Raw genomic sequence first — 17945 nt, 5'->3', positions numbered from 1 at the left:
GGTTGTTTACGGATAAGTAAAAGAAACAGGGTATGTGGCAGTTATCTTTCTCCAGGATTCATTTATAGCTTCTGTGGTCAAAAGGGAGAATAGGTAATCAGAGCACTCCAAGAGATAATTAGATTTCTTTGGAAGAAAGACTTACTGATGCAATTCTAGATACAAATTGCAAATTATTGAGCTGCTTTTACAAAACAGAATTCCTGTACAAAATATGATCTGCTTTCTTCAAATTACACATAGACACGTGAAGATGTGAAAACAAGTAAAAGCCACCATCTTTCACTGTATCAAACTATTTTGTTAGTATTGTTGAAGGCATGGATGTGGATTCTGAATATTTCAGTTACTGTGCAAGCCTCTGGTGTTTGAGGAGAAGTGTAGAGTACACTTTAGCAGTAGATGTAATCAACTAATACATGAACAATACGTTGTATTTTCTAGAGAAAATCCTTATTTCTTAGACCGCTTTCTTTCTCTCTTTGCCTCAAATTATGTGTCTTGGACAACTGAAAGATGCCAAGCAGAAGGTGCCTGTTTAAGATTCAAAAAATGATCTTCTTACTGGCAGAGAAATGTCATGGTTCTCCATATGCTTTTTTGATAGTGATAAATGGAAGAGTACTATGTTATATGACTTTGTTTCACTGAACTTGAATCAGTTGTGGTGTGGCCTGATAGGGAAGAGTAAAGGCGGCAGCTAGCTTTGTGTATGATTGAGAGTATGTAAGAGACACTGGATTTTCTGGTTTTGGAGAGCCAATTCCTACCCCTCTCAAAATCTACATGTAGGGGCTGTAGAGGGGAAGGACCTTGTGAGTGAAGAAGCTTTTCCCTTCTGTTATTTACCTCTTCTGGAGTAATTCTTCTATTTTAAATCTCAAAGGACTGAACAGGTATAGTATTTGCCTTCACTGTCCTGTAAGAAGTGATGGTCAAGGTGAATCTAATGGCTCAACCTCTATTTTTGCCTTCTTACCATCCTTCTTGGCCAGGACAAGGAGCATGACGTAATGAAATTCTCAGGGGTGCATGTGGCTTCTCTGCCATGAGAGAAATCAGTAATGGCATGTGGGCTGTACATAGGTCTCAGTGAATGCTGCTGTACAAAGATAGAGTGAGCATGTATGGAGCATGTGCACATCAGAGGCACGAGAGCAATGTTATCTCATCCCCAAAATTGCCAAGTACAAAAAGATATAAGGAAATATGCTTTTGTGGTAGACATAAAACAGTTGGGCATTTCAAACACAGGTCTGTATTGTTTTGCATACTTTAACAAACACTGAAAATAGTTTTAGTTTGCAGCTGGCTTAAAATTGTCATGGTATGTCGGCAAGAAGCATTACACTACCTGTGTGAAAAGTCGGAGTAGAAATTACTCTGGCATATGGCTAATAGTGTAGAACTGTATATTACAAAAAGGCAGCTGTTTAATTCTGCACTTAAGGGAGAAGTGTAGCACCTGTGCTGCTTTATACTTTGGAGCATAAAGAACTTCATTCTGTACGTATTTGTTAGTTTTACTGCTGTTGCAAGGGTGACAACAATGTGACCAGTATATACATAATTCTCTGCACTTGATATTTACTGAAGGTTTTTTTTTTTAACTTTTCAGGTTGTCCGTCAGATGATGTGGCTGATGGATCATATTTTTAAGTATACAAACTTTGGCATTGTGTCTCTAATCCATGGGGACTTCTTTATAAGACAGGTAAATGGAAACATGTAATAGTGGTTTGATTTATCCTTATATTTCAAACATTGTGGTGTTATGGGACTTATACATTACCTCCTGGATGATTTGCAGGATGAAATAGCTATGCGGTAATGTGTGTATTTGGGTAGAGCTTTGTTCTGAAACTGCCTTTTTTCCAAGCTTATTTTATTATTTCGCCTAGACACAAATGTTTATGGAACCAGTTGTGATGGGAGCCTTTTATGAGAGGTGTACAAGCAAAGTACATGGGCAGTCCTTTTTGTCTCTCCGCTTCTGACTGCCCGTTGTTGGCGCCTCTCTTCTTTCCTTAGTGGCCTTGAAGCTCTGCAATGAGTCTGGTTAGGTCACTGTTCTGGCTGTTGGAGTTTCAGATAAGGAAAGGCAAGACGGTCCATTTTGATGATGACGTGGCAGTAGACCAATTTAAGGTGGTGGTAGACCTGCATAAATAGTAATTAATTGATTCTTGAAGGTTAATTATTATTTGAGCATCGGGAAAGAATGTGTGTTGAGCTCAGCATCTCAAATGTTAAGAACTGAAAACCTCAGACTATTTCTAACAATTTGGGGTTATTTTTGTTGTTTGGTAGCTGTTGATCAAACTGCACTCTAAAAGTAGAAACTTAAAAGTACAATGATAAGTGTGAACCTGCTGCCAGTTATGCAACATCCAGCATACACATTTCTTTCCTCTCCTTACTTTTATTTGTCTGGACTTAAAATGTATGGGCAGCCAGAGAGAATTAATGAATTTTCACTTTGCAGAGAAGGGGAAGCTAATTTACTCAGAATGAAATAAAGAAGTACTTAATCACAGCTACACAGAGCTAAAGTGAGATGTCTCACTAAGACTAGAGGCATGGTTAGAGAACCTCAGGCAAATTTAGATAATAAAATAAGAGTCTCTAGAGATATACAACTGTGTACTGTGAGAATATAGAAAGAACAAGGCTTGACACTTTTTAAAATATAAATCTATTTCAGTAGTTAAAATTCACAAGATATAAATTTTGAGGTACACATGGCTGTCAGCTTGTTAATTGTAATTTCTGAATGTGGTGTTGCAATTCCAGTTACAAAACCAAACCATTAGTGAGCTGCAAAAACTATGGCTTTTCCTCATTTTTGTAAAGTGGCTGAGACATGCAACATCACAAATAAAATGATGTTATAATGAATCTAAATATAAACCAGTCGAAGATAAAATGTTTCTTGGCTGTTATTAGCTGTTGGGTGTACCAAAAAAACTTAAGGTGAGTGAGTAATGATCCTCTGCCTAACTATAGAAAGGCCTAGTAATATTTGGATGAGCAAATAATTCTTTTTTTTTTTCCCTGTAAAATAATGTAATTTGATCATGGTACAATACATCCTATTTGTTAAAAGTGTACATTGGCCTCATTTTCATGAACAGCACCAGAGGCAGTTTTGCTCAGAATGCTGCTGAGGTCTACTAGAAGTTGATAGTGTTTTCTCTTCTCTTGCTGAAAAGTTTACTGGAAACCGAGACTGTCAGTAATTTGCCACATAGGTGATACAAAGTGCATGGCATCCTAAATGATTTGTCAGCAGCCTGCTGCTACCTGTTTTCTTTCCTCTAAAGGAAAGAAGGCTGAGCCTGTTCCCTGTGGTGGTGATCAACTAGCCATGGTCTTCAAGAATCGGTTGTAATAAGGAGCTGCTTCTGCTTCTGTATGACTTGCTCTTCTTTCTGGACAGTATGTTAATTGTATTTTATCTTCAGGACTCTTCAGTATTCCACTAGTCACAGTTGCTTTTAAACACTCCTCTCTCCCATTAGTCCAGTAGATTTTTCTGTATAACAGCAGCATCTTAAACCTCATGGTATTTGCTAAATGCAATTTATCCACCAGTTGTATTCATTAGTTTTGTTTATGTTTTGGAGAGTTCTAATATCTAATGTTCAAAAAGTTTATTGTTCGCTGCTGTTTTTTTTTTAACTGCTGTGCTATCCTGGAGTCCTGTGGGAAAGGGCTGTTCTAACTGAGACTTTTATATTGCTCTTTAATTGCATTAATATGAGCAGCCAGAGATTTTTTCCTTCCCTTTCCTGAAGTAAGTTGGAAGTAATTGCAATTGTGAGATTTCAAAATCTAGGAGAAACACTTTCAGAAATCTTGTCTTCAGTAAAATATTGTTTCTTGTTGTTTTCCACTCAACCCCACTCCTTCCCTCTTCCTTGCCAAAAAAAAAACACCCCACACCAAAGAGTGGAAGGTTTGTGGCAGTTTTGTTGACATTTCAGAGAATTAAAATCACCTCTGCTGAGAGAAGCTTAAATTTTGGACTCCTGTGTCTTTTGAGTGATTTGGCAAAGTCACTTTGGAGCACTCAAATATAATTGATGTAAATTAATTCCTGTGAAAAATTGGGTAGCTTGCTCTTGCTGTGTGTGGAAGTGGGAAAAGAAGAATTTTTCTTGAGGATACTTCTGCAGTAATTAAGGACAAATCTTATTGTCTTACGTGAAAAAGTTGTGCTAATACATCAAAGAGGAGGAATGAATGAAGGCTGGTTTTTGGTTTTTTTAACTCCCCTTGGTCCTTCAGGTTTAATTATCACCTGGCTAGATCCTATATACAGCTAATTACCAAACTAGAAGCTAGTGTCATACAATATCTTGTTGGCTAGGGCATCTCATTTTATTGCTGTAGGCTTTAAGTTCACACAAATAAAATTACTTCCTACTCAACAGTTTCTCCTAAAGAAGAAAAACCTGCAAACATCACAGCCCAATACTTTTTTTTTTCCCCCCTCTCAAACAATAAGTGCTTCCATCAGTGTGCTGATTTCAGTTGAGACTAAGCATTCAAGCAGCACAGGTTTAGGAGAAATCTGTGGTTCTACTGTGGTAACTGCAGTAAAGCCTGGTCTTGAGGTCCAGCTGTGTCTTTGGCTACCTCTGCTATTCTAATACGGGATGTGGGGAGAGGCGCATGAAAGATGTGTAAGCAAAGGTACTGTTTGGCTTGCAGAAATTACTGATGATACGTGGACCTCCAAATCATAGCTTGACCCCTACGTTGTCTTTGCAGAATTCAGATAGCAATTTCAACTTGGGACCCAGTAACAGCTAGAGAATTCTGTAAATATATCCTCCTGTTATGTGGAGTTCCCATTTACAGTCTGGATGTCGCTCTTGCAGAGAAGTCATCAAATTGGGAACTTCATCTTCAATTTCAAGGGCTTTTTGTCAGCCTTTCTGTAAAGTGGCACTAACTTGGGCACCAGTGGGTATTCTGGGAGTATTGTTTTGTCTTGTCAATAGAGGCTTATTTGTATCTCTGAAAAGAGAGAGGAATCATAGAAACGTAATAATTATCTGTCTTAATGTTACCTCTTTTAATCATTCATTTTATTTAATTAATGTTTTATCCTTATAGGGAAGAGCACACCGTGACCACCAGCTTGTGTTACTCAAGGAGCATCTAGAAAAATATTACAGGAGCCGTAATCGGAAATGGATTGTTTTATTTCCAGAGGGTGGCTTTCTTAGGAAGAGGAGAGAAACAAGCCAGGCATTTGCCAAGAAAAACAATTTGCCATTTCTTAAACATGTCACCCTACCGAGACTTGGGGCAACACAAGTAATTCTGAAAACACTTGTAGCGCCACAAGAAAATGGAACTCCAGCAGGCAGAGATGCTGTGATAAAAGGTAAAGACCACTTCACTCTTGTGGATAAAAAGCAAATTGAATGTCCAAGTGTGATTGCATGAATGTTTGTCTTGTAGACGTGGTGGGTAGAGCAGATACTGGAATGAGCACCCAGAGTGGGCAAGAAGGTGGGCTGCTCCTTTCAGCATGATTGATGGTTTCCACTGGTTTGTGGTAGTATGGAACTATAGTAAAAGTATTTCTGGAATATGCAAACTATGGTCAAATTTTTATTTCTGTCTTCAAAAGTTTCTTTGCTTCCAGTACTGTATACTTCATTCCTCTTTCTTGAACTATTTTCTATTGAGTTCAAGTTCTTCTGTTCTCTACAAGATTTTTATGATGATTGTCCCCTTGGTTGCTGCTGTTAGCTGTCACTGATGACTAGATTTGAAGGATTGTTTTGGCTGTCTTATGTTAGAAGACTTATGAGGGAATAAGAATGTTCCTGCAAGACTATTGTTCTGGGATGCCTGGGCTGTAGGGGAGAGTATAGCTGGGATATAAATAATGCCTGTTGTTATGGGACTTGGTGCTTTTAGTCTAAATTTTTAAAATTAACTTCTTCGCACGTTCAGAGAACAGGGTTAGATTTTACTTAATCTAGTTGTGGATTTCTGTTACTTATTATAGAAACAATGGATTGGGGGGTTGTGATGGTTTCTTATTGATGGGTGGTGCTGGTATTTCCATAGACAAATTATTATAATCGTTTAGCAGTTTGAACAAAAGATTCATCCTAATGAAGCCACATATGCAGATGACTTTGGGTTTTTTTCTGTGCTGAAGTTCAGATTTCAGGGTTAGCAGGAAGCCTCATACAGAAATTGCTTCCAGATTTTTAGTTTTGAAGTTAATCTTGTCAACATAGGAAATGAATGGAGATGATGTTCTTGCAGGAACGGAGGGAAGACTTTAAACAAACTGAAAATCAAGCTGTGGAATGCATCAGAACATTTCCTTTCAGGCTACATTCAGAAAAGAAAGGCTGAAGAAAGCCCTTGTTGTCTTAGAAGATTTTTAGGTTTAAAAGAGAAACAGAATACCCTAGTCATTGTTAAAAGGGTGTTTTTTTAAGGGAGAAAAGTTTGGCCTGTTCCTGTTCTATTTATCCCCATCTCAAAGGCAAAAAGATATGAAAGGTAAGAAGTTCCCCAAATGTGAATTACAGGCCTTCTAGTTCTGGAAGAGGACCAAAAGCACTCATCAAATACCAATTTTATATTTTCATACTCTTAGATTAAGCTCAACATCAAACCTGGCTTTTTTTTTTTTTTTTTTTTTTTTTTTTAAGCGGCATGATTCAGACTCTGGAGAAATGAGCATTTGATAGTAGTTGACCTAACTGGGTACTAAAATAAAGGAATTGTCTCAGAAATACAATGGAACCATATCTGTCCATCCTACTCAAAAGTCAGAAGGAAAGATAAGTGGGCAAAAATAGGAAAGAAATATGTGGTTTTAGGACATGAAAACATAATAAAAGGGATGAAAAAGACATGTGAAAGTAGACTTTATATGCTAGGAAAGAGTAATATTTGATACATACGAAGATGAGATATTTTAAGTCCTCCCTTAAGCTCACAAAAATGTTTCTAGCAAGGTAAAACTTCCCTTTCAGAGACGTACAAAAGGTTAATTCTTAATCTATAAAAGACTTCCTCTAATCTTCTGCCTTCCAAGTGCTTTTACTGTACTCTTGCTACTTAAGAAATTTTTGAAGAATGTTTGTTCAGTTAAATGAAATATAATTGTATAAATTGATAAGGTTATAATATGAAGTTGGAAGCCTACAAGTTAGTGATCATCTTTACTTTTTATCTCTTTTATCTTTCCCTTTTTTTAACCACATGAAAAAACCTGGCTCAGTGAAATCAAAACTTGCCTGTATCCTCTTTGGGTTACCACCATTGAGTTGTGGGCTAGAACAAGATGTAGTATATACAGCGTAAAGGTTTTGCCAGTGTCTTGCATAGAGATTGCATATATACTTTTTGTACATTCTTACTGTACTCCTTTGATTGGGAAGTGGCTTGTGTGTCAGTAGCATCGCACTTGAACTTCATGGTTCACCAAAACCAATTTTCCTCTGCACCACTTCTCTTGTGCTCTGTATTGTCTTATTTAATGATGTTCCTGGTGTCCTGGGTTACCAAATTATTCAGCTTACTATAATAAGCTTTCTTCTCCATTATTTATCATTCTCTCAATCTTTTTGTTACCACCAGGCTTTACTGATAATGATGGGAGTTCACGTTCTTCCCCCACCCGATTTTGATTAAATTGGTGTATAAATTAGGAGTAACTCCTCCTCAGCAAAAATTATGTCCTCTTCCTGTTGAGTTTCCTGAGTAGTTATGTTAGAATGAGTCATGATACACAGTTGCAGTGTTCTTGAGTGCTGTCATCTGATTTGTACTTAATTCATTTAAAATTATCCTTGTAGCTCTTATACCATTGTAGATTTTATACCATCCTACTTTCTCAACTGGAATGGTGTATAATACTGGGTGAAAGAAGACGACAAAAGCAACTACAATAAAAGATGGTTCATTCTTAATATACTGCTATGCTGCACCCTAATTTGGTACAAACCAAGTTGCATACAGTGGTTTCATCATGTCACCCCACTGCTTCCCAGCCCACTAGCTTGCTTTTGTACATCAAATGTCACTGGAATTAGAGCCTTCAAATAGTAGTTCAAGAATTGTGCAACAACTAAATGCTACATCATCTGTCCTTCTTCTGTAAAGTCTCTAATCTGATTTCTGTCATCCCTTTGGTAGAGGTGGGTTTATGTTGTGAAGCACGAGGTTCAGTAGCCTCTCCAGAATTTCATTAGCCTTAATTATGGTATTAGTATTCTTAATATCTAATCCCCTTTTCAGTTTATTTTTGTACTAGTTATGAGTTTCCCACAGTTTATTACCTGATTCTTCCTCTGTAAAGTGACAGGAAGAACAAATGTTCCTGAGCTAGATGATCAATACTATTTGATTATTCTTGTACTTAAACTGATCAGTTCTTTATCTGTTGCTTTTCCAAGGCAAGCAGCCTCTATTTTCTTAATTTCTTCCTCGTAACAGTTTTCCAAGCCTTCTTTCATATTCAAGTCTCAAGTTCATCGGTGTAAAATTTAACTTATTGCTAGTAAATGCTAAATTAAATGACTAAAACAGTTGTTGCTTGTGCTGCCTTTTGAAACACTTGTTTAATTTCAATGAAATTGTACAATTTTATTCCTAAATAAATGGAAGGATGGAAAAACATATAGGAAAGGTAGTACTCTCACTTGATGGCTTGAGTGCTTTTGAAGCTAGAAAGTACAGACAATGTCGTTAAGTGGTGTCTGTCCCTGAAAACATGGTGTTAAGTTAACTCTGGTGTCTGATGAAAGTATCCCTCTGGACAGATGTGCTGTGCCCCCCCAAACAGAATGCTGCTGCCAGCGCCTGCATTCCAGGAGAAGGTTTCAGTGCAGAATAGAAATACTGGCAGCATAAAAATACTTGATGCATAGCCATCGTCACACCATAACCCTGTAGGGACTGATGTGTGTGTGGCTGGAGTTATTTTATGGTTTTGAATTTTTTTGTTTGTTTACCTTTTTAAGATAACGCTTAGTCTCTGACATAATTGCAAGTACAGTGTTTCTTTAGTTAATAAGAATTGATCATCTTGTGAGTTTTAGAGCTAGTTCAAAGTGCTAAACATCTGGCAATTCAAAGGAGTTTAGAGCAATTGTTCACTGAAGATATGCATTCCAGAGCTCGTTTTTGATCAACCTTGCTCTAGTATGTTTTTTTTAATTCTGCTTTATTTTACTGTGCAGCAATTTTTGGTCTGATAAGAGGTTGCTGTGAGCTTGGTTAGAGCCCTATTGAAATCTTATCTTACTGTTTTCAAATGCAGCACAGTACATTCAGTTCTGATGCTTTTTCTCAGAGAAATTCAGTTTTCCCTTCTGCAGAGCTGGACACTGGACTTTGTAATTGATTTTTTTTTTTTAATCAAACTTTTTGATTCACTGTTATATGAGGAATGTGACTTGAATAACTTTTTTTTAATCCTGGAAAAGGGGCTGCTTGTTTTGTTCCAGGTGATTTGTCACAGAGAGATCTTGGGATAATGAGTAAGATGTTCAGTCTGAGAGCTAATCTTTGGGAAGAGAGTTAATTTTAAGGTCAGTGGTCCAGTTGTCCTCTACTTGTCCTCGTGTGATCAAGTGGCAAGTTACAAGAGCTCATTGCTATGCAGGGGGAGACAACAGCCTCTTTTCACTGAGTTTAGAGTGACATAAGTGTTCAGGAAACCACACCTGAATACTAGTGAATTGTAGTAAATATTTTCTTTTTCAAGTGGAAGCAGCAGTCCCCAAGTTCATGCCTGACTGATGCATTCTTTTCCACTCCGGATGCAATCCGACAGTATCGCACCATCCAGAGATCAGCTGGAGTGAGTTTTCCTGCTGAAACCTGTCTTTATAACTTGCTCTTTTTCTCAGCAGTAAACACTGACAATCTGCTGGCAGGTTTGAAGAGTCCTGCTCATAGCAGCTTTAAGCATTGGTTGAGAGTAACCCCAGGGAGGATATTGAGGGACGAAGAGAAGCTCTGAACCCCGCTACATTTGTGATTGTAGACAGTCAAGTATCTGCTGTGAGAGGATTGTAGAGGATGACAAAGTGGGTGTCTTGAAGATGCTGATGGTAAGTTGCTTCATAACTAAATATGAAGATCTTACTATCACCGAATCCACAGCTAGAACAAAAATAAGGAAAAAAATAGTTATGAAGATTTGCCTCTGATGGTGACTTAAAAAAAAATCCAAAACAAAAAGTTAGGAGACTGTTTACATTTTATTTTGATTTTTTTTGACTAGGCTAGAAAGCTAATATATGTGATTGTTCAGTCTTGTCTTAGCACTCATAAGGCAAGTATGTACCATTCATACTAAGGTACATTATTACTACATGCTTTGGATGCAACTGTGTAGGACAGATGCCTGCAGGCCTGTTTTGAACAGCTATGTACTATTTTAAAAAAATCAAACTGCTAACATTTTGAAGCAGTTTGAGAAATCAAAATCCTCCACCTACACTGAAAGTGGCAAGCAGACTGACACCACAGAAGAAAATCTAGTCCTCAGAGAGATCAGCCTAAATTTGGTCTCTGCAGCAGTTTCTTCTGCTGAAGTTTTTGGCAGCCAGGCTGCTCGATCTTTCAGTAGGTACTAGAAATGAAGGATGAGGGTGTCTTTTAGTGGTAGGTAGAAAATTCAAAAGGGTTTGGCTGTTGGAAACATCTGTGGCTGTGTTGCCCAAGCTAAACTTGGCAAGAGGAGTTCTTGAACAGGTATATGCAACTGCAACTCCCTTTTTTTTTCAGCTACAGATGCCAGACCTGAGTAATGCAGCAATCTTTCTGTTCTGAGTTCCTGTTAGTGTGTTCCATTTAAAAAGTAATAGGGTTTATTCTTGTTCAAAGGTCTTCTTAGGCCTGAAGGCAGCATCCTTGGAGATACTAAGGTCCTACCCCTTTGTGTTGTGTGCAATTGTCTGTTTCTTTTTCAGTTTCAGGATCTATTAGAGCTTTGTGGCTGTAAAATAAATGTGCTCATGAACAGGGCACAATACAGTATAACTCCCCAAAAAGGACAAGAAGATTTATTTCAAAATTAATTTTCTGAAATCCTTGGTGACTTAGGTTTTTTTGGTAGTATGAGATCTTGGATGATTATGTAAGACTTATTTTAAACCAGAGCATGCAGAAATATGCCTGTGACTGAGATTTGATAGCACGCCTTGGTAATTGCACGTGGAGGTAGCTGCACTAACACCTGCTTGCTCTAAAGGAGGGTCTGTGGAGGCTGACATTACCTTCAGAATTTTATTTTTTTTTCCCCCAGTCTCTAACCTGGGGTTCCTGGTGGGCTGTCAGAGGCAGGTTTTAATTCCCACCCTGCCCTGGAAAGGGGTTGGAGGTAAGTTTGGAGCTGGTCTGAGGAATCCATGCAGCAGCTCTGCTCCACAAAAGCAGAAGGTAGGAAATCAGCACAGAAGAGGGCTGCAGGAGTCTTCCCGTAATGAAGTTTGAACCATTAGCCACTGAAAGAACAGTTTGAAATACTAGCTAAATATTTAATAAATGATTTTAAAACATTTTACTGTAAATAATAAGATCATGTGCCCATATTCATCTGGCAGTTTTTAATTGCAATTAATGATCTTTGTTGCTTACTCAGACAATTTACTTGTCTTTATCCATTCCTACTTTACGTCTGGGAAATAACAAATTGAATGGGTTTGTTCTGAAATCCATTTCTAAATGAATACTTCTGTGAATTTACTATTAATTTCATATTGGCTTTTCTCTAATACATTGCTACTTTTAAAATGGAGGACTCCATAGTTAGTGCTTTTCTTAAGAGAGACTTGACAAGCACTCTGTCATGATGCTGGCAAGCCTGGAGCCCCTAATGGGACCTTGTGGTCTCATTTCACGTGTCTGTCAGGGTTTTAAAATACTGTATTTCCAGAAGGTGACACTGGATGTTTCAGCTTGACCCATGTAGCTTGCCCTTGGTCAAATTTTGGAGTAGCACGTTGCATGCTATTAATAACTCATAACCTAAATATTAGGAAATACTGCCTAGCCTTATTGTCAGGTAGTGTATGTGCATTTGTAAAAAAGCAGTACTACTCCATTGTTGAGTAGACACCATGAAAACACTAGCTGCTTGTTAAAATAATTCATAGATATACGTGATAGCGTTGCTGCAATTGTCTTCTTGTGCTTAATTAAATTAGATGCAAATTAAATCAAATGCAAATTAAATTAAATGCAGGTAGAAACTCGCAAGTCAGTCCTTGCATGGGTGTACTAGTTGGTGTTAGTAACTGTGGCTTTTAGAGTGCACCTCAGACTGTGTGTTGCAGATTTCTTCATGTGCGGTAGTTCTTCTGTAAAATTTGAGTGACAATTCTGGGCAAGACCAAACATCTGTCTAGCCCAACATCTTTTCCGTGATTCCCAAGTGGATATCAGAGGAAAGAGTGTGAAAACAGCAAACATGTATTGTATTTCTCCCACATACTCTTCTAGCTTCTAACTGTTTCCAGTGTGGTAGGTTTCCCAGGACAGGTGGGGTTTCTGCCTGTTTAGTTAACCCTCCAATGGATTTCTTCTATGTACTTGTCCAATTTCCTCTTGAGCCTAACTCCTGGCATCCTTGACATCCTTTGGCAAGGGGCTCCCCACAGTTTTATTCCCCTCTGCACAAAGAATCCTTTCTCTCTGCTTTCAAAACTTCTCCTCTTAGCTTCATTTTGAATATATCTGTTCTTGTGTTGAGAAAGTTGGTGAACTGTCCTTGTGGACGTTCTTCATGCCAACAGTGTTTTTGTCAACCTCTATCATATTTCTTTCATAGCTGTCTCAGCTGCAGGCTTGAAGTCTTGTACTTTGTACTAAGACCTAACACCTCTTAAATGCTTCTGCCAACAAGTGGCTGTTTTTAATAGTCAACTTTTTAAATGCTTTAAATGCTGGGTATGATGTAAGTATATTACTATACTAGTGTATTAAGGATTAAGTAAGAATATTACTATACTAGCCCAAACATAACATGACCTCAGATACAAGGCAGCTCCAGTTTCCACAGATTAGATATAAAATTGACACGCTAAACTCAAAGTGCCTTCTTGGCAATGTGCCCCTCCTTCCTAGTTTGCTTTCCAGATCTGCTGCTCTCCCTCTTTGCAAACCTGTGAATTGAAGACGTGCCAGAGAGGTCACGGCTAGGTTGATATCTGACCTTGACTATTGCTGATAGTAACCTGTGTTCAGATTAAATTTGACTCTCCTGAATAATCTTCATAGTAAATATTTTCACCTCCTTTGATCCTTTTTCCAGTTTCTGAATATGCTGAGCAGCGTATGAACATGTATTGTATCAGTCTTTCTGGGACCTTGTGGATGCAATCTCCTCTCCGTTGTAAAAACTGACCATGTTCTACTTTATGCTTTCTTTAATACACAAAGTGGTATATTTCCTCTTTATTCTGCAACTCGAATTTTTAAGAACCTTTGAGGGATCTGCATGGCTGTTGCTTCATCAGTGAGCTGCAACTGTGAGCTCTTACAAAGGCCTAGTTGTAAATGTGCTTGAAGTGCGGACCAAGAAAGTTGGATTTTTATTTTTGAAGTTTTCCTTTTGGTGAATGGAGGAAGGCACTTGGCTTTTGGGCCAGCATGTTGTGTGACTATACTCATACCCAGTGAGTGAACTTGTTCTATTCTGTGTACTACAATATGTAAGAACAACAGAAATAACTGAAAATAAAATCTTGGTCTAGCTGAAGTTTGTAAGAGTATTTCTGTGCTCTGTAATGAAAGCTGGATTTGATTTTTGGCTGTCTTATTTTATTTGTGCCCCATACCTCATCTCCATAATATAAAAATGGAATAACTATTAAATGAGTGACATGCACTTTCTGATTACTTTTAATCTCACATTTCTTTTTGTTCCTAGAGAGTAAATCAAAAGGCCTCCAATGGGTGATAGATACAACCATTGCGTATCCCAAAGGTGAACCTATAGACATCCAGACTTGGATTCTTGGCTACCGACAACCAACAGTTACACATGTACATTACAGGTAGGAAATAAACCTTCTCTCTTATATTGAACTGAAATGTTAAAAACCAAGTATTCACAAATCACTAACATCATGTTTCAGGATATGGGAAATCAGTAGCGATGTCTTTTTTATGTGTGTTTCACACAGGTGGGCAACTCCTATTATCTAAACATAGCACGGTTTTCTTTTGAAAAGTTCAGTGACCATTCCATATCTTAGCACATTTAGGTTTTTGACTAATGTCCTGTGGCTGAATATAGTTGTGAGAAATATGTTTCATGACTAGGTTAAGGTGCTGGTAAACCCAACTTTTTTTTTTTTTTAATAATGACAACAAATTAAAAATCACCATGTTATTAAATAACAGGTTTCCTGAGAGATTGTTATATGTTGTATTTAACTTTCTGACAAAGAAATGTCAGCTTTTTAACTCAAAGCATCCTCTTAATAGTTGAGCAGAGCAACACTCTGGAAATAGTAGAAAATCTCATTGACATCTTGGGATGGGATACTATTAAAACTTTTCTCCTCAGCAGTTCTTTGTCTCAAGACTTGAGCTAACGGAGAGATAAGTTGCATTTTGCTTTTGGTTTTCAGTTAATTGCCAGTCTGAAATCTCCAGAAATGTTTTAACACTCTTCCTATACCAAATAAGTTGATCACGTTTTATCCCAAAATTACATTATTTTGTCTTAATTCCCTTTTGCTGATTTCAGGAGCTTTTAGACTTTTACAGTAAGCTTTCAGATATCCTTGTGTGGATCCCCCTGGGTGGCAGTTTAACTGGGAGTGACCTTCTCCAGCATCACTGCTGTGTCAGTGTTGTGTGATGCAGAATACAGGCTGCTCACTGGAGCTTCTTTCCACAGCCATGTTTAAATCTGTCCCTGCTTTTTACAGAAATCTGCCTTCAAGTTTTTCCAAAGGTGAACATACTTGCACCCTAATTTATGCAAGATTTCATAATATCTATTGTGCTTTATTCAGATCACCTTAGGACTCTCTCAGATCTCTGGGATAATTGCAAGTTGAATGTATTTAGAATTTTACTAAAGAGTATATCCAAAAATACTTCCTTTAAAAGAGAGAAGACGTTATCTTAAGTTGAATTAACTTCCTGCTTCTAAATGTATATGTTCAAAAGCTATTTTTGAGCATGAGCGTAAAGATGATGTAACCTTCCTTGCATTCAACTTGAATGTTACAGTTCTTCTAGTACTAAAATTCTAAGAAAAAGTATTAGAAATTGTTTATTGTTGGGTGTAGGTTTGTTGTTTTATTCCAGAGAGTCTTAATCACTGGTTTAGACAGGGACAAGGCTCTCCATTTGATTCTTTTTTTTTTCCCTTTAATAACCTCTAGTTGTTATGGCTGACCCTGTAAAAACATTTGAAGTATGCCCCAAATGGAAACTGATGCAGCGGCATGTCTCTGAAGGCTGAGAGCTGGATGTAATACCTCTGAAATGAGAAATGAGTGTCTTGGATTTAACTGGAGCTTTGGCTAACTTTCCAGTCCTTGTAATTCTTAAATTGGCACGTCAAGTTGAGCCATGTGTCCTCTGGACTTTAAGGGCTTTAGCTGGATGCAGGGTAGCAGTTCTTAAAGATGTTTTTAAGATAAAGTACCCTGGCTCAGACAGCAGGCAGTAGCAGCAAAGGCGCAGGAAGGCAGCCCGTGCGCCATCCCTCTGCACGTAAACACGTGGTGGCTGTAACATGTTCTGAGCAGGCATCGCATCTGGATTGCTTTTGGTAGGTGCTGATGGACCTGGCCTTCGTGAACTTGTCTAATACCATTCTTAACCTGCTTAGACTTCTACAGTTTCCCATGACAATGTGTAACTGTTCTCGAGGGTGGCAGCCAGGACCACTTCCTTTTTGCTTGTGCTGGGTTCTCCACCTGATGCCTTCGGTGGGTGCACCCTGTTTCCTGTGTCCTGCCAGTAGTGGATGAATCATTCCTCAGTGATGCTCTCTGTGGCCTGTGATTTTACAGAGCTTTCTGATATCCGGCCTTAGCTGTGCCTGTCCCCCTCCCAGCCCAACAAGTCTTCATCTGCTTGGTGTCTCCTTACACAAAAGCCTTTCCTTGGTTATCTTGTTCCTTTTGTCTGTGCCTTTTCTGGTTCTGCTATAACTAGTTTGTGAGTTGACTGACATCCTGAATTCCCCAAGTGATTTCAAGATCTCTTACCAGAGTAATGATAGCTAATCTTAGAAGCTGTGGCAGTGTATGCGTAGCTGCTGGTGCTTTTTCCTTCCCCAGTGTTCATCGCCTTGCACTTACTGGTATTTAATTTCATATGCAACTATTGTCAGGTCCTTCTGCAACTCTTCTCTTTGACTACCCAGAATAGTTCTATACCAAAAAAGTCATAGCACTTTTGTATCCTTTTATCCGGATTTAGCGTATCATCTAGCTATGATATGCTACGACCTTGTAATGTATCTGAAATTAGAGCTGTAGTCTGGAATGAATACAGTGAAATTTCACTTTCAGTGTTTTTGACAATAAAATTTATTTTTAGATATTTTTGTGTGACTTTGAAAATATTTTTCTGTTTTACGTAAAGGATATATTTATCCATGGCAGGATTAGCAGAGAGCAACTGAACAGCGTGTGTACATGAATTTACTCATGTTGCATCATCCTTTTCTATTGCTTATACAGAAATTTCCCTTCAGGGCATTACAGTAACTGATTTATTTTTTATTTTTTCCCAGATCACCTGACTTTACTCATTAGGGTTATTTTTTTAGCAGAATGCTGTAATGTGATGGGCACCTTCAGGGTTTTGACAACTTTAAATCATGTATTCGTGATTTGAACAGAGTTGTTGGTACCACTGAGAACCTCTGAAGATGGAGTATGTACCTGGGAAACTGGGGGTGGTGGACAGGGAAGAGTAGGGAACAACTGTTCTTTCCCAGAGGGTTTCTGATGTTAAAGAAAACCTTACAGCTCTGCTGTCACTTTATTGAACCTTCTCCAGGGCTGGGAAGCCAGATAATTGAAGCCTAGTAGGCTGACATCAGTTTCTTAGAACTTATTTTTGAACTTACAGGTACAGTCAGTGGAAAACTGTCTCTCAGGAGCTTTGCATGTGTGTCTCCTAGGTAGCGTCCTCACTTGTCTGAAAATACAGTGATGTCTTGAGCCTGTTTCTGTGTCAGATCTTCATCACTAGCAGTTCTGGGAAAACACCAAACCCCTTTATGCTGGTTAAACAGTGCATGCTACAAACAGCTGTACTTTGTGACCAGCTAGCTGATCCTTGCCATGTCAGCCTTCTTCCTCTAGTCCCTGGCACTTCTATTTGAAAATGCAGAGATACCTTTTAATGTCCTGAAAAGTATCCTGGGAGGTTTCTGTGTGTGGCGTTGCTCCCTGAGAGCTGGTCAAGCCGCATGGCAGAGGATGATACTCTAGACCTGTGTAGCTGTTCAGCTTGACCAGGAAGTCTAAACTGCTTCTTTAAGTTCATCCTCCACATGGAGACCAAAACATGGATGAAACAGAGCATTACAGTATCTGGGATTGTCAGCTGGGAATGCCAGCACTTGTTCTGCAGGTCGCAAATTTGAGGTGATTCCTCAGTAATTCTTAATGTTGATAACAATTGGGTATTAACTACTCTTTGTCCTTAACAGTGTAGGCAAGGATTAAATCAGTGACTGAGGTTTGAAAAGGGCCATGCTATGTTGAGCTCTGAGATGTCCCTTGTAAAGTTGGTGCATTTCTTTAACTCTTTGAAACAAACTCAGTTAGTAAAGGAAAACCCAAGGTAAAATGGACTTCATCTTAAAAAAGATGGAAGTGTCAGAAATGTCTTCCAAAGATGGAAAACATCACAGGTGTTTCTATTTTTCTGCATTTGACATAAAGTCCTCTGAAATTTTTATG

The 17945-nt window shown here is 38.3% G+C and overlaps 1 protein-coding gene across 2 annotated transcripts in view; it reads left to right on the top strand.

Annotated features, from left to right (window-relative positions):
- LPGAT1 (lysophosphatidylglycerol acyltransferase 1) overlaps nucleotides 1-17945 on the top strand; it is a 68019-nt gene that overhangs the window by 33197 nt on the left and 16877 nt on the right. For both annotated transcript variants that reach the window (XM_074863663.1, XM_074863664.1), the window contains 3 exons: nucleotides 1619-1714; nucleotides 5125-5398; nucleotides 13931-14057. In XM_074863663.1, coding sequence (XP_074719764.1) covers nucleotides 1619-1714; nucleotides 5125-5398; nucleotides 13931-14057 — 497 coding nt within the window. The remainder of the gene's footprint in view (nucleotides 1-1618; nucleotides 1715-5124; nucleotides 5399-13930; nucleotides 14058-17945) is intronic.

This window comes from Strix uralensis, chromosome 3, assembly GCF_047716275.1.
Source record: "Strix uralensis isolate ZFMK-TIS-50842 chromosome 3, bStrUra1, whole genome shotgun sequence".
In the NCBI taxonomy this organism is placed as follows: Eukaryota; Metazoa; Chordata; class Aves; order Strigiformes; family Strigidae; genus Strix; species Strix uralensis.
Note: the sequence above shows the minus strand (reverse complement) of the source record. Positions and strands in the feature narration are given on the sequence as shown.